At 38.8% G+C, this 14296-nt stretch overlaps 1 protein-coding gene across 11 annotated transcripts in view; it reads left to right on the top strand.

Moving 5' to 3' along the window:
• The window catches only part of MAPKAP1 (MAPK associated protein 1), a 244863-nt gene that overhangs the window by 48411 nt on the left and 182156 nt on the right, over positions 1–14296 (top strand). For all 11 annotated transcript variants that reach the window (XM_064579504.1, XM_064579505.1, XM_064579506.1 and 8 more), the window contains one exon: positions 2126–2274. In XM_064579504.1, the coding sequence (XP_064435574.1) occupies positions 2126–2274 (149 nt within the window). The remainder of the gene's footprint in view (positions 1–2125; positions 2275–14296) is intronic.

Below are 14296 nucleotides of genomic sequence, written 5' to 3'. Positions count from 1 at the left end.
TGAGCGAAGTAAGTCAAACAGAGAAAGACATGTATCATATGACCTCACTGATATGAGGAATTCTTAATCGCAGGAAACCAACTGAGGGTTGCTGGAGTGGGGGGTGGGGTGGGAGGGATGGGGTGACTGGGTGATAGACACTGGGGAGGGTATGTGCTCTGGTAAGCGCTGTGAATTCTGCAAGACTGTTGAATCTCAGATCTGTACCTCTGAAACAAATAATGCAATATATGTTAAGAAAAAAAAGAAGAAGAAGAAGAAGGTAGCAGGAGGGGAAGAATGAAGGGGGAGAAATCGGAGGGGTAGACGAACCATGAGAGACGATGGACTCTGAAAAACAAACTGAGGGTTCTAGAGGGGAGGGGAGTGGGAGGATGGGTTAGCCTGATGATGGGTTTGGAGGAGGGCACATTCTGCATGGAGCACTGGGTGTTATGCGCAAACAATGAATCATGGAACACTACATCTAAAACTAATGATGTAATGTATGGGGATAATATAAGAATAAAAAAATTAAAAAAAAATATATATATATATCATCACTTCACCCCCAAGCTTACTGATAACAGTTGTGTAACTTTGATAAGTTACTTATGTTTGCTACACCTCAGTTTGTTCATGGAGTAGTAACCCATCTCTTAAGACCATTGTGAGGACAAGTTGAGGCAACACCTCGAATTGTTCCCGACCCATAGTAGGTATTTAATAAAGGGTTATTCCTTTCCAAAGTGTAGCAATAAAACTGTTAATAGATTATGTGCAGACTAATACTTGTAATCTAAAATACCATGTAATCTAAAACTTTTTCAAATGTGCATTTAACATCTGTTGAACTTACATATTCAGATTCTGGAATTGGATAGTCAGGTGCCACATTTTAAAAGCGAATTAGATCCTTTTCTCCTGGTTTGCCACTTACATTTATAGGGACTCATTGGATAAATTTGTCCCACTAGTTTGTTGAAAAGATGGTTTTAGTTACATTTTTTAAAAGTTCTAAGTCACTATTTCGGAGTTCTGTTTGATCTCTCTAAGTTCAGTTTGGCTGTGCTCAAAAATGGAATGGGGTTGGACCTATTCGTTACAGGTTGTAAGATCTAGGATTGATTGATTTTAAAATCTAAGTATGGAAATTTTCTAATATTTACAAAACTGAAAAGTAATAAATCTCCATGTACTTATCTAGCTACCACCTTAAATGATACTCAGATTAATATGGACACTTAAATGATCTTTGACAAGATATGGAACTAACTTGTCTTGATTCACTAATGAGTAAGAGTTAAAGATTCTGATTTAATAATAATTTAATTTGAATTCCTTCAATCATTATTTTATTCATTGATTCATGCAACAAAATTTATTGAGGGTCAGCTTTGTTCATTAGTGCCTTATGGCTAAGAGCCTTGCCTGATTGCAACTATCAGCTCTGCTACTTACTAGCTGTGTTGCCTAAGGCTAATCAGAGTATTCTAAGCTTCAGTTTCCACACTGGCAAAATTAAGATAATACTAGTATCTACCTCATAGGCTTGTTAGGAGGAGTAATTGAGATACATCGGCTTGCTCAGTAAATGTTAGCTGCTGTTATTATAAATATCATTTCTCCTTTTCCTCCTCATCTTTGTCTTCCAGAGTTTATGCTAGGTGTCCTTGGAGAGTATGAGAGGATTAAGACATAGACCTTCACCTTGAACTAAAATTCCAAAATCCCACAGTATTAGAGCCAGGGGAGATTTTTAAGATTCTCTAGTTCGGCAAACCCAGAGAGCTTTAGTGAATTGTCCAGTATCACAGCATCTCTTAGAGGCAGAGCCAGGCCAAAGCTCAGGTCCTTTAGCTGTGAATGCTCTTGTTACAGAATGGCTACTCTTGGTTTGACTCTGCCCCACTCCTTAAACCCCAGTCCTTCTAAACTGGCAGTCCTGACCTGACAGTTTTCCAGGACTCTCTGCCTTTTCAGTGTGCAAAATCAAAGTATATGTGAGGCTTTTTGCACATATCAGATCTGAATATGCCCTGGACACTCTCTCCGTAAGATTCCAAGGAAGACTTGCTAGGGAAGGTAGACAGGCGGTGTCTCTGTGTAATTACAAAGATGTTTTTATCTTCCTCTTGTATCACAGCTCAGGAGTTAAAGTCACTGTTTGAAAAAAAGTCCCTCAAAGAGAAACCTCCAAGTTCTGGAAGGCAGTCAATATTATCTGTACGACTAGAGCAGTGCCCTCTGCAGCTGAATAACCCATTTAACGAGTATTCCAAGTTTGATGGCAAGGTAAGTAAAAATAAAACTTTGTCTTTTTAAATAAAACCTCAGTTGAGTGGAATTGTTTTTGTTAGTGTTGTTATTATTAGATTTAAGGTTTCAGAAACGACTCAAAGTAATTATAGAATGTCGTTCACACTTCTATGACCGAGGATGTAAAAAGGTCTGAATTTGGGCTTAATACTGTTTCCACAGCAGTATGTTTGGGGGATTAAAACAAAAACAGTCTTGAGATATTTGGACATGTATTTTTTTTCCCCTGTTTCATCTTCGAAGTATACTTGAGGATTTGGGTTGGTTGGGTTGTGGTTAATCAAGGCCTGATTGTGTTGGGAAAGCTTTGAAAGTGGTTCCGGGGAGGCAGTTTGCATTGTCTTGGTCTGATTCTTTATTGTAACTGTAGAAATTGTTGAGGTTAGAGCTTCATTTCAGAATTCTAGGCCGTTGTTTTTATGTCAGTATTTCATGGTAGGGAATCTTGTTTGACACTTGTTATGCAGGATGACTTAATTTTTTTGTTTGTTCTAGTAATTTGCAGTTTAAAAATTAAAACGTGTCTATTTTCCTTTTAGAAAAATGGCCACTATTCTAGTGGCCTGCCTTCCTGTGTCTCTGCGCGGAGCTGAGCTGGGCTTCTTTCAGGAGACAGTAGCAGTTGATTTTTATATTTATTGCCATTATATTTGCTGTCTGGCAGTGGCTTGGGGGTGCTCAGTGATAGCTTGTTGCCTGGAGGGGTTGTGTACAATTTGTCTTATTTTAACACCACTGCAATTAATAAGCATACAGGCTCTTTGCTTATGTTTGCATTTTTTTATATTCAACTTCTGGTTATGTACTGGTTCTGTCAGTTGTCATCTTTGAGCAAGGAGATGTTTTCTCTTCAAAACACTTTTACCTCATAAGGTTCAGCATGTTTCCGTATGTTTAAGGAAGCTTATATGGCCATGGGCAACTGAGGTTATTGATGTTGGTGGGAAAGGAAAGCCAAGAACTAGAAACAAAATGTACAAGTTACATAAAGATACTAATTTGCTCAGGAGTTGCCCCCCCAAAAATCTGAAAGGACTTTTAGTAAATGAGAGATTGTATTGTAAAGCTTCTCTTTAGCCTGCCCCTACCAGGACTCCTGTTTCTTCTTGTGGAATGTAGCAAAGAGAAGAAAGGGTCCCCCTAGGGGACAATAATGTCAGTCTCTGGAAAATGGAGAGTTGGACTGTAGGATTTGTTTTTTAAATACTACAGTTGATTCATTTAGATATGTTTGTGAGCGTTATTATTGGAATTAGGTTACACGGCTGGAATTTATTTGCTTCCGTTGTCTGATACCATCTCATTGTTTGAGGACATAATTGCTGGAATAATTACTATGTAAAAATACTTCGATGCCAACAAAATAGCACAGATCTTTTAAAATATTATGTCCTAGAATTCTTATTATACCATTAAATTTTATTTTATAAATTGCTTAGCTTTGGATTTGACAGAAAGTTATAAAGTGTCCTTGGTATGTATCTAACTTTTGAAGTGCCAAGGAGAAATTAAAAAAAAAAATGTGAAGAAGCCATTTCCTCAGTCACAAAGGAATTATTTTTACTAGATGTGGTTATACTTAAGGCTCTCCATGCTTTTGTCATATCAAATCTATTTGTAATCAGCAAAGGATATGTGCATGGAGCAGTCACCATTACACTTGGATTAAGAAAGATTTATATATCGATAAGTCTATCCCATGATGTGATGCTGTTTTATTATTATCCTCCATATTACAAATGCTAAAATACAATTAAACTCTTGTTCTCATCTATTATTTAATATTGATGCGTTTGGCAGATATGTAATGAAAGTGGCTAATATTTGAAGGATATTGTACTGTACATATTAAATTAGTCTTTCTTTATCTTTGTGAAATGCATCAATATGATATTCAATGACATCTTAATGATTAATAGAGAATTATACTTGAGTCAAGCCTTTTTGTAACCTAGAAATTAAAATGACTATTCAAATAACACCTCAAAATGATCAAATTAGCATTTTGTGATTGCATAATAATGGGATTGTAGTAGTTATAACAGCACCATGGCTGCCTCTAGAGTTAAGATCATGTCAACCCCTTGATAATAAAGTCTTTTCTGTGAGAGTCGACTTTAATAATTTCCAGATTGATTCTTCCCTTAAATTATTTGACGTTCAGCACTAAATTTTTGTTACTGTTGTAACTTAAAATTATTTTATTTTTATTCAGCTCATATTTAAGAAGTGAAATGAGTGACCTATTTTAATGATTCACCATCTTGTCACTGAACTCCATGCTTTTTGCCTCAAGTATAAGGGTTTTTCATGGACTTTGATAGTCCCTTTTTTTTTTCCTGCAAAGGTTTGTTAAAGCCACTAAAATATGTATAGAGTTTTCCTGTACAAATATTCACAATGCTTTTCTTGGGAATAACGCTTGCCTTATTTACATAATTAACTGAGTTGCTTAGGTCTCTTGGGCAAATGATACATAATTGGGGAGAGAAGGGGACAGGGAAGAGTTTGGGGTCTAATTAAATATGCTAAAAAACTACTTAATTATGTATTTCCTCAAGAGACTGACTGCTGTGAAATCCTCAAGATTAAACGTTAGATTTGAAAAAAGGTTTTTGTTTTTGGTATGGCTTTACAATTACATTGTAGGTAAGCCAGCATATCTAGTGTCTTTAATGGTTTGTGCAAACTGGATTGTTGTTGGTTTTAGTGATTCTAAGGGTAAGCATCTTTTAGCTATTGTGCTAAATTAAAGTGAATACTTTCAAATAATTTGTGGTTCCTGTAGCAGGTTAATAATTTCATTTTTAAAAATAATCGTTGATTAATAATTTCTTAGAGGCATACAGTTGAGAGGGAAAGGTTGTGCTTAGGCATGTGCTTTGTTGTAATTTGAACAATTTTTTGGATTTGGTTTATTATTATGTTTATATTATCTCTTTGGTAAATTGGCGATGCTATCTGTGGCCTGTTTTAGATTCAGTAACTCTATTTACTGATCATTTGAAAAAAGTCAGAAAGAGATTGCAAGTGGTTTTAGGGAATGCTTGGTCACACAAGGCAAAACCAGGCTCAGCCATCTGCCTGCATTTTTTGGGCGTGTTGAAAACAGGACCTCAAATAGCCTAATTAACAAAATCTCTGTTCTAGAGATTGAGATAATCCGAAAACTTCTTGTGACAGTCCTTCTGATTTCACTGTATGTGGGAGTTGGGTGTGACAAGGAGTTGCTTTGAGGTGATGAGGGAGTGGGCTCTACTGCTAAGTGAACACTCATTCAGCACTTAAATTTAAGTATCCCCGAATGTGTGGCTTTCTGCCCAGTCTTTCTACCTGTTTCAAGTGAGGTCATGTTTTTGCAAGTATCTAACCCTTTCCATTCCATGCCTTATCACTTAACTTGAGAAACTTGCTAGTACATCACCACTATTCTGGTTAAACTGAGTTTGCAAATATTATCATCATTAGTAGACCATTCGAATTTTATTTTCTTTATTTATTTCAAAAAAGATTTTATTTATTTACTTGAGAGAGAGAGCAGGTGAGAGAGAGAGCACGAGTGTGGGGGCAGAGGGAGAGGAAGAAGCAGACTCCCTGCTGAGCAGGGAGCCCAACTCGGGGCTCAATCCCAGGACCCTGGGATCATGACCTGAGCCAAAGGCAGACACTTAACCGACTGGGACACCCAGGCGCCCCTTATTTTATTTTTTAAAGTAGGCTCCACGCCCAGCTTGGAGCCTGGTGCAGGGCTTGAACTCACAACCCTGAGATCAAGACCTGCGCTGAGATCAAGAGTCAGCAGCTTAACTGACTGAGCCATCCAGGCACCCCCATTAGAATTTTAAATACCCATTTCCTGTCAGTAGAGTTACTAACAAAGAAATGATATTGATTATCTGTTGTGACATCTTGGTCAGGTTTTCCATTTCTCCAAACCTCAGTTTCTTTACCTATTAAAGAAATGAGAGTTCCTTCCTCACAAGGCTGATGAGACCATCAAATAGGATAATAGTAGGATAGAGCACCTAGCACAATGAGAAACAGTGTAATTTACTTTGTGACCTATTTTGTATTAAGACCTGAGTTTGAATCCTGGCTCTACCCCTTAACAGTGTGACCTCAAGCTAGTTACTTAACCTCGGGAAGCTCCAGTCCTCATATGTGGGTTGAGATGATGATAATATATCTTTCTCATGAGGATTAATTGAGATAAGGTCTGTTTACCAAGACGTGTAGCACATAATAGGAAGCACTCAACAAACATCCCACTTCTGCCCCTCTCTGTAAAGGATGAGGGCCAGTGATGCTATCCCTTCTATGTACTTCATTAGATTATTGACAGGATTGAGTGAGAGGAAATGTGTTCTTGACACCACAAGTTTAGAATAGCATTGTTAAACAAGATGTGCAGCAGACTGGGTGAAGGTCTCTCTCAAGTCCAGCGAGTTCAGGAGGTTTTGGCCTTTAACTTTAAATAGGAAGATTGAGTCAAGTAATTACTCCCCCCCCCCTTTTTTTTTTTTAACATCATAGGAGAAGGTAGGTCAGTATTAGTCATTGTTTGGCAGTTTACTAAAATGTTAAATATTTATTTGACTTAGCTAAATTCTACTCTAAATATAAGGAGAATGTTTGCCTTAACAAGTGCTTAAGAAAGCAGAACCTGTTCTTGTTCATATAGACAACTGTGACTTTGATTGTGTTAACTTATTAGAAAGTAACCATTTCTCTGTTAGAAACTGTTTTAACTGAAGCTGCAGAGAGCATGGGGGAAGGGATAATTCATGAGTGCTAATTGCTTGGCTGTTAATTTTCATAAGTGTTGATAGAAGCAGTTCCTTAAATTAAACTTTGTTTAAAATGTATCAGGGGAAATATTCCACAATGTCGAGCCTGAAGTGAAAATTAATATGAATGCTGTGGCAATTAACACATACTGGTTAATAGCTTTTAGCAGCATTTTGGGATGATAGTCCTTAAATACATTTTTGCATGCTGCTCTTGTTTCAGCATTGTTCCAGTCTATGTCTGGATAATTATGAACAAATGTTTTCTACAATCATTGGCATTAAATAGCTCTCTTCAAAGAAAGTCACTTAAAAAACTTCACAGAAAAACATGAAGCCTCTGAGAAATGTGGCAAACTCAGGAAAGGTCAGCGAATTGAAATTGTGTTTTAAAAAATTGCCTCAAGAGGAAAATGCTCCTCATTTGAACTTGGAATATTTGCTATTATAATGGCATGGTCCCCTCTAATATGTTAAGTGACTTTAGTTCAGGGTCTCTTTCCAAAAAATTATAATCTGGACTTTATTGCTGGTTATGTTTCTAGACAGCAGCTTTTGCTTAGGGCTGCCTGAGCTGAGGTGTGGTCTTCAGCCTAAGAGCCTTCTGGCTTTTGAGTTTCTTTCTTTTCCACCCTTTAAGTTGACCAGCCCCCACCCTTCGATAAAATTGCTCCAAGGTTCACTTGCTTAGTGCCCATCCAGAGACAATCTAAGAGTGTTTTGAATTAGGGCATTTTGAATTAGGTTCTATATGTCCTGCTCTTCCATTTGCTTCTTTTTACATACCTTTTTTGTTTTTTTTAAGATTTTATTTATTTATCTGAGAAAGAGAGAGCAAGAGAGCGCAAGGGGGAGCAGCAGGCTCCCCGCTAGAGGGGAGCCCAACGTGGGGCTTGATCCCAGGACCCTGGGATCTTGACCTGAGCCGAAGGCAGACACTTAACGCACTGAGCTACCCAGGCTCCCCTTTACATACCTTTTTAAAAAAGGAGAGTAAGTCCCAACATCATTTTAGCAGTTATTCCCTCAGCATCTTATCTGTGACTGTATTTTGTTAGTCTTCTTTTTCACATACCAGTTTTTATTAGTCTGTTCTATTTCTTTTTTTAAAAAAGATTTTATTTATTTATTTGAGAGAGAGAGAAAAGGGAGAGTGAGCACGAGCAGGGGGGAGAGGGAGAAGCATACTCCCTGCTGAGCAGGGAGCCTCATGTGGGACTCAATCCCAGGACCCTGGGATCATGACCCAAGCTGAATGCAGATGCTCAACCCACTAAGCACTCCCAGGTGCCCAGTCTGTTCTATTTCTAAAGGAAGATATTAGATATTTGCTACCTTTTTACACATTATAGTATACTAATAGAAGTACCAAATTCATTATTTTACAAGACCAGTGCTCTAACCCCTGAGCTATGGAGCCTAAATTCATTATTTTAAAAACATCTTTTAATGAGATTATTTTCCCCTTACCATTGTATTAGTGCATTTCTCTTCTTGCTGCTTGATATTGTACTGAAAATCCCAAGAAGAGATTTTGGGATTTCTTTCTGGGTGTATTCAAAATGAATTAAACAGGAATCTTACAATGGAAGACAGTGTTTTCAGCATTTGACTCTGCAGTTAAATTCTGAAGACTGAGTTCTTAAAACTAGCTTACTCCATTCTGAGCTCTTTCTGTCCAGACCTTGTTTCTGCCAGTATGTAAGGGCTTCCTCTGATTGTGGAACAATCTTCTAGAAATTCCTGTCAGTGGTAGAATTGACCATTAGTTTTAGAGGCTTTTCAAAGGAAGGCAGAATTTTGCAGTAGGAAGAACACATTTGTCGGGCTTGAATTAGAATACCAACTTGGCCATTTACTTGCTGGGTGATATCAGGCAAATCACTTTACCTCTTTTTTTTTAAGATTTATTTATTTATGAGAGAGCGAGAGAGAGCACAAGCAGGAGGGGCAGAGGGAAAGAGAATCCCAAGCTGACTCCACACTGAGCACGGAGCTCGACACGGGGCTCAATCCAAAGACCCTGAGATCATAACCTGAGCCAAAGCCAAGAGTTGGATGCCCAACTGACTGTGCCATCCAGGCACCCCTCACTTTACCTCTTTGAGCCTGTTTTCGTATGTATAAAATGAAGTTAATGTTATCTTTAAATGTTGTCACTAGGATTTAATGAAAATGGGAAATGCATACATAACAAAGTGCCTGGTGCATGGTCAGTGCTGAGAGGTTTATTAGTTTCCTTTCATTTTACCACAGTGCCATTCATTTGCTTCGTATTTAGTGAGGGCCTACTATGTACTAGATACTGTTAAGTAGAATCTGGATTCAGTGGTGAGCAAAAACATAACCTGGTTTCTGACCTAATGGAAGTTTTTCTCTTGGCTGGAAGATGTTATGTAAACAGTCATCCAACTGAATGCAAAATTGCCATCACAGTATAATCACAACTAATTAATTACTAAGTACCAGGGAGAGATAGTTGGGGCCTTCAGAGTGTTATCATAGGGGCATCTGACCTACTCTAAAGGGTCAGGGATGGTATCCCTGTGAAAGTGACTCTTGATTTGAGAGCTGAAGGATGAGTAAGAGCTAAGTAGGTGAAGGGGGAGGAGAAAGGATGAACAGAGGGCCTGAGGCAAGGGGTAGCTTGGCAGTTTTGAGGAACCAGAAGAAGGGTGTGTCATTGGGGACCCAAGGGTGAGGTACAGTATGGTACAAGGAAAAGCTGCAGGGGCAGGCCATGTAGGTCTGGTGGAATTGTCCTCTTTAAGAATATTGGCAAGGCTTTGACAAGTTTAAATGAGAAGGTAAGGTAATCAGATTTGTGTTTTGAAAAGATCTGAAGGGAATACACCTGAGAAGGGTTTATAAGGCCAGAGAGACCAATCAAGAAACTTTTTGCAGTGGTCCAGTTGGGAGAGATGGTAACTTGGACTTACTTACTGGTGATGTAGAAGGAATGGATGAATTCAAGAGGTATTTAGTAAGTAAAAGTGGTAGGACTTGATGATGGATTGCATGTTAAGGAATAGGGAGAGAGGGGTTTCAAGGGCGATATCCGATCTGATTCTGGCTTGTAGAACTGAATGGATGATGATTTCATCCCTGAATTAGGAAGCACAGAGGGGCGCCTCAGTAGTTCAGTTGGTTAAGCGTCCGACTTTTGATCTCAACTCAGGTCTCTATCTCAGTGTCGTGAGTTCCAGCCCTGTGTTGGGCTCCATACTGGGTATGGAGCCTATTTAAAAAAAAAAAAAAAAAGGCACTGAAAGAGGGCCAAGGATGAGGCAAGATGTTACCTTCGTGAGCTAGTTTGGGCCTGGTGACTGCAGATCACAGCTTCTTAACCATGTCCTTGAAGACACTACACAGTTTTGGTGGGGTGAGGGGTGTGCGGCATACCCTGCTTGTTTGGTTTGTATTTGGGGCATCTGAGGCTGGGGTCTCTGAGGTGAGAGTGGGCTGGGAGCCAGGAACCTCTTTGTTCCCACTTCACAGACAGCTTTGGAACTCTGGCTAAGGAATTGCCCTGGAAGTTGGTCACCTCTTCTCTGAAATGGGTTGTACTCTCAGATGCCCAACCCAGCTCACCAGGCTTTTAAGAGGAGAAAATGAGAGAGTAATTTTAGATGAGGCAGATGTCAGATGTCATTTAAGAAAATATATTGATTTTAATTCTTGGAGGTTAGAGGACTAAGAGGTAAAACATGGACATATTTTTATTATAACAAGATTACTGTTGTAGTACTCTCTTCTTCCTAATTAATTACCAGATTAGTAGATGAAATCTGGTTGGGATGTATATCAAGCACTGAGGTTCCAGGAAAAGCCTAGGAGACAGTCCTTGTAGGGGTGGCATGTTGCAATGCTAGGCATGGTGGGATTTTATACTGAGTGTCCTCATATGGGGCACCTTGCTCCGTATAATTTTCAGTAAAGAGATTTCCTTGTCCCTCAAAGTACTAGGCCCTGATTTTACTGTCTTGAAGAGAACTATGCAGAGAAATTAAATGACAGCCTAGGATCACTCAGCTGGGCATAGAATCTAAGTGTTCTTATTCTCAGAGATTTTTATTTTCATTCTTAACGGCATTCAAATTTACATAATGGAAACTCGAGTTCTAGAAAACCACATGGTAGAAAGAACACAGGTATGGAATCAAAAGATGTGGGCTTTAGCCCTGGTCATGCCATGGGTCCTGGGACAAGTCACCTCCCATCTATCTCTAAGCCTCAGTTTCTGCCTGTTTAGAATGAGGAACTTAGCTTGGATGACCTCTTGGATTCCTTTTAGCTTTAAGGTTCTGTCATTTTGTGATTGGGGAGGTGATTGTCATCAGTGACATGTAAGTTATACATGGGGAAAACGTGAACTTGTGAAGTTTTGATCTTTTACCTGTATGTTGGTACTTTCCTCTTCTAATTGATTATAACAAAGCTGGGATGTAGTGAGTGTTACCTCCATTTTACAGCTGAGGACCCCGAGGCTCAGAAAGAGAAAGTGATGTGCTCATCGATACCCCACTAGTATGTGGCAGAGTGGGAGTTCAGTTCCCTTTTCCTTATTCCAGTACCACAGCTGTTTTTCCCACACTCTTTTACTCTTTTATGGAGGAAACAAAAAACACGGTTAGTAATAGAAAAAATTTTAAATTTAAAAGCAAAAGGATTTCCTCTTTACCAGTGCACTTGAAATCTGACAGACTGTTTTGGATCTTACTGTCAGTTGTATCTGTTGGGTAAGTTACTGCATCTTGTAAGCCTCAATTTTCTTACATGTAAAAAAAGGAATGAGACACTGGGGCTGGGGAACGATGCAGTGCTTTATATGTGGAATGTAGTGTATGTCCCACAAATGCCCTTCCTGGTGTGCAGAGTGGATTCATTGTCTGTCCAGCCAAGAAATTCTTTACTAAGCATCTATACTGTACTTGTTCGTGTCAAATGTTTATTACATACAGGCTCTGTGCTGTGCACTGATAAAGAAGACAGGAATAACTGCCCTGGAGGATTTGAAGGTAAGGGTGGCCATAGGGCTAACAAGTGGAGGCACCACCCTTCACAGTCAGAGTTGTGCCCTGTGCTGGGGACTGTAACAGTGGTCCATGACATCAGGTGCATGAACGACTAACTGTAGGGTAAATGTGATGGGTAGTGTAGTAGAGACCATGGGAGTGTGGAGGCAGCAATGATATTCATCTAGTTTGTCATCATAGTTGGGTTGTCTGAACTTTGATTATACTAATTCCTAGACAGCAGAGACTTAACTTGCGTCACTCTTATTATGAAGCCCAGCATGGCACTCTCCACATGTAAATGTGGAAGTTTTTTTAAATGGCAGTGATGAATTTCAAATGTCATTACTCTTTGAGGCTTGCAACTACATGGCAGGATCATAAGAGCTGTGTTTTATTAATATCTCCACTCCTTTCTGTTAAATTGAAGTTTTAACGCCTAGACAAAGATACATGTAAGAAAGTAAGTTTAGGAAATTTGCAAAATATGCTACTATGCAACCAAAGATTAAATTGATTTGTTATATGTGCATTTAGCTACAATTCATTTTAATTGTCTGTATGAAGTTAAAAAGTATTAGTGTCAGATAAAGATTCATCACCAGAGCGTGATTTAAGGCTGGTGCTGAAGAACGCGGGCATGTGTTCCGGCAGATGTTTGTATAAGGCGCTGTCTTTCCTGACAGCAGTTAAAAAGTATGGTTATAGTAATCAAATTGTGGTGCAGCGACTCAGAGGCTAGGGCCAGATTGAATTAAAATAGATATAAGATTTATGAATAGCAATAGCTGTGATAAAATTTCACTGCCTTCTTCAACAGGAAGGACTTTTTCCACAGTGGAAAGAAGAAAATCTAATAACCACTTTCCTAAAACTGTGGTTTTGCTGACTTTCATTTTCCCTTCCTAATTATGACATCAAAACAATAACTTGCTGGTTTTTTTTCAGCTAAGGTAGCCTTTTTTTCTTTCTGTCTTATTAAGTGCATAGCATTCAAGCAAGGATTTTTTATGATACTGTTTTAGTTTAGAAACAAAATTCATGTAAATCTAGCCTAAAGGATTTAAATGCTTTTTTATGTAAAGTTTTTATCATTATCACCATAACAGTGTTGTATTGGGTTCCTATTTTGTATCAGGTCCTATAATGGACCCTTGTTACTCCTCACAACATTCTGTATGTGGATATTATTACTGTTGTACAGGTAAGGAAACTAAAGCTTTATAGAAAGAATAAATGTTGCCTAGAATTTGAACCCAAATGTTTGAGACTTCACAGCCTTTCTTTATTGCCTTATATTAGTTTTTAATTTATTCTTCTGCAAAAATTTATGACACTAAGATCTCTAGTCTTTATTTCCCCAAAGGCTTTGAGGTGGTTCTCAGATTGACACAGGACAAGCATTTCTTTAATATTCATGATGTATGTATTTTAAAATATAATAGAGAACTTCTGTGTCCTGTTGATGTGAAGTAAGATGTTGGGAGCCCATTTTTGTTTAAAATTATACCTCCTAACATAGCATTACTTAGTTAACTTTGGGATCAACTTTGTCTTATCACAGTTTTCTCAAAGATTTTCTTTTTTTTTTCTTTTTTCTTTTATTATTATTATTATTATTTTTAAGGATTTTATTTATTTATTTATTTGACAGAGAGAGAGAGACAGTGAGAGAGGGAACACAAGAGGGGGGAGTGGGAGAGGGAGAAGCAGGCTTCCCGCCCAGCAGGGAGCCCGATGCGGGGCTCGATCCCAGGACCTCGGGATCATGACCTGAGCCGAAGGCAGACGCTTAATGACTGAGCCACCCAGGTGCCCCTCTTTTATTATTTTTTTAAAGATTTTATTTATTCATTTGAGAGAGAAAGAAAGAACGAGCAGTGAGGAGGAGCAGCGGGAGAGAGAGAGAGAGAGAAGCAAGCTCTCCGCTGAGCAGGGATCCTGCTACAGGGCTCGATCCTAGGACCCGGAGATCATGCACTGACCTGAAGGCAGATGCTTAACCGACTGAGCCACCCAGGTGCCCCTTTCTCAAAGATTTCAAAAAAATCACTAATTGTATGGGATGGGAGCTGAAAAGACTACGTTTCCACTCTCCAGGTGTTTACAATCCAGGATCAGCACACTGACAGGGATAAAGGAGTGGTGTAGGCAGAGGATAGTTGACGTTGTGTCACCTGAGTGGATTATAGTGTA

Source organism: Mirounga angustirostris, unplaced genomic scaffold (genome assembly GCF_029215605.1).
Source record: "Mirounga angustirostris isolate CCGP_5_RB_7025 unplaced genomic scaffold, mMirAng1.0.hap1 SCAF_15, whole genome shotgun sequence".
Classification (NCBI taxonomy): Eukaryota; Metazoa; Chordata; class Mammalia; order Carnivora; family Phocidae; genus Mirounga; species Mirounga angustirostris.
Note: the sequence above shows the minus strand (reverse complement) of the source record. Positions and strands in the feature narration are given on the sequence as shown.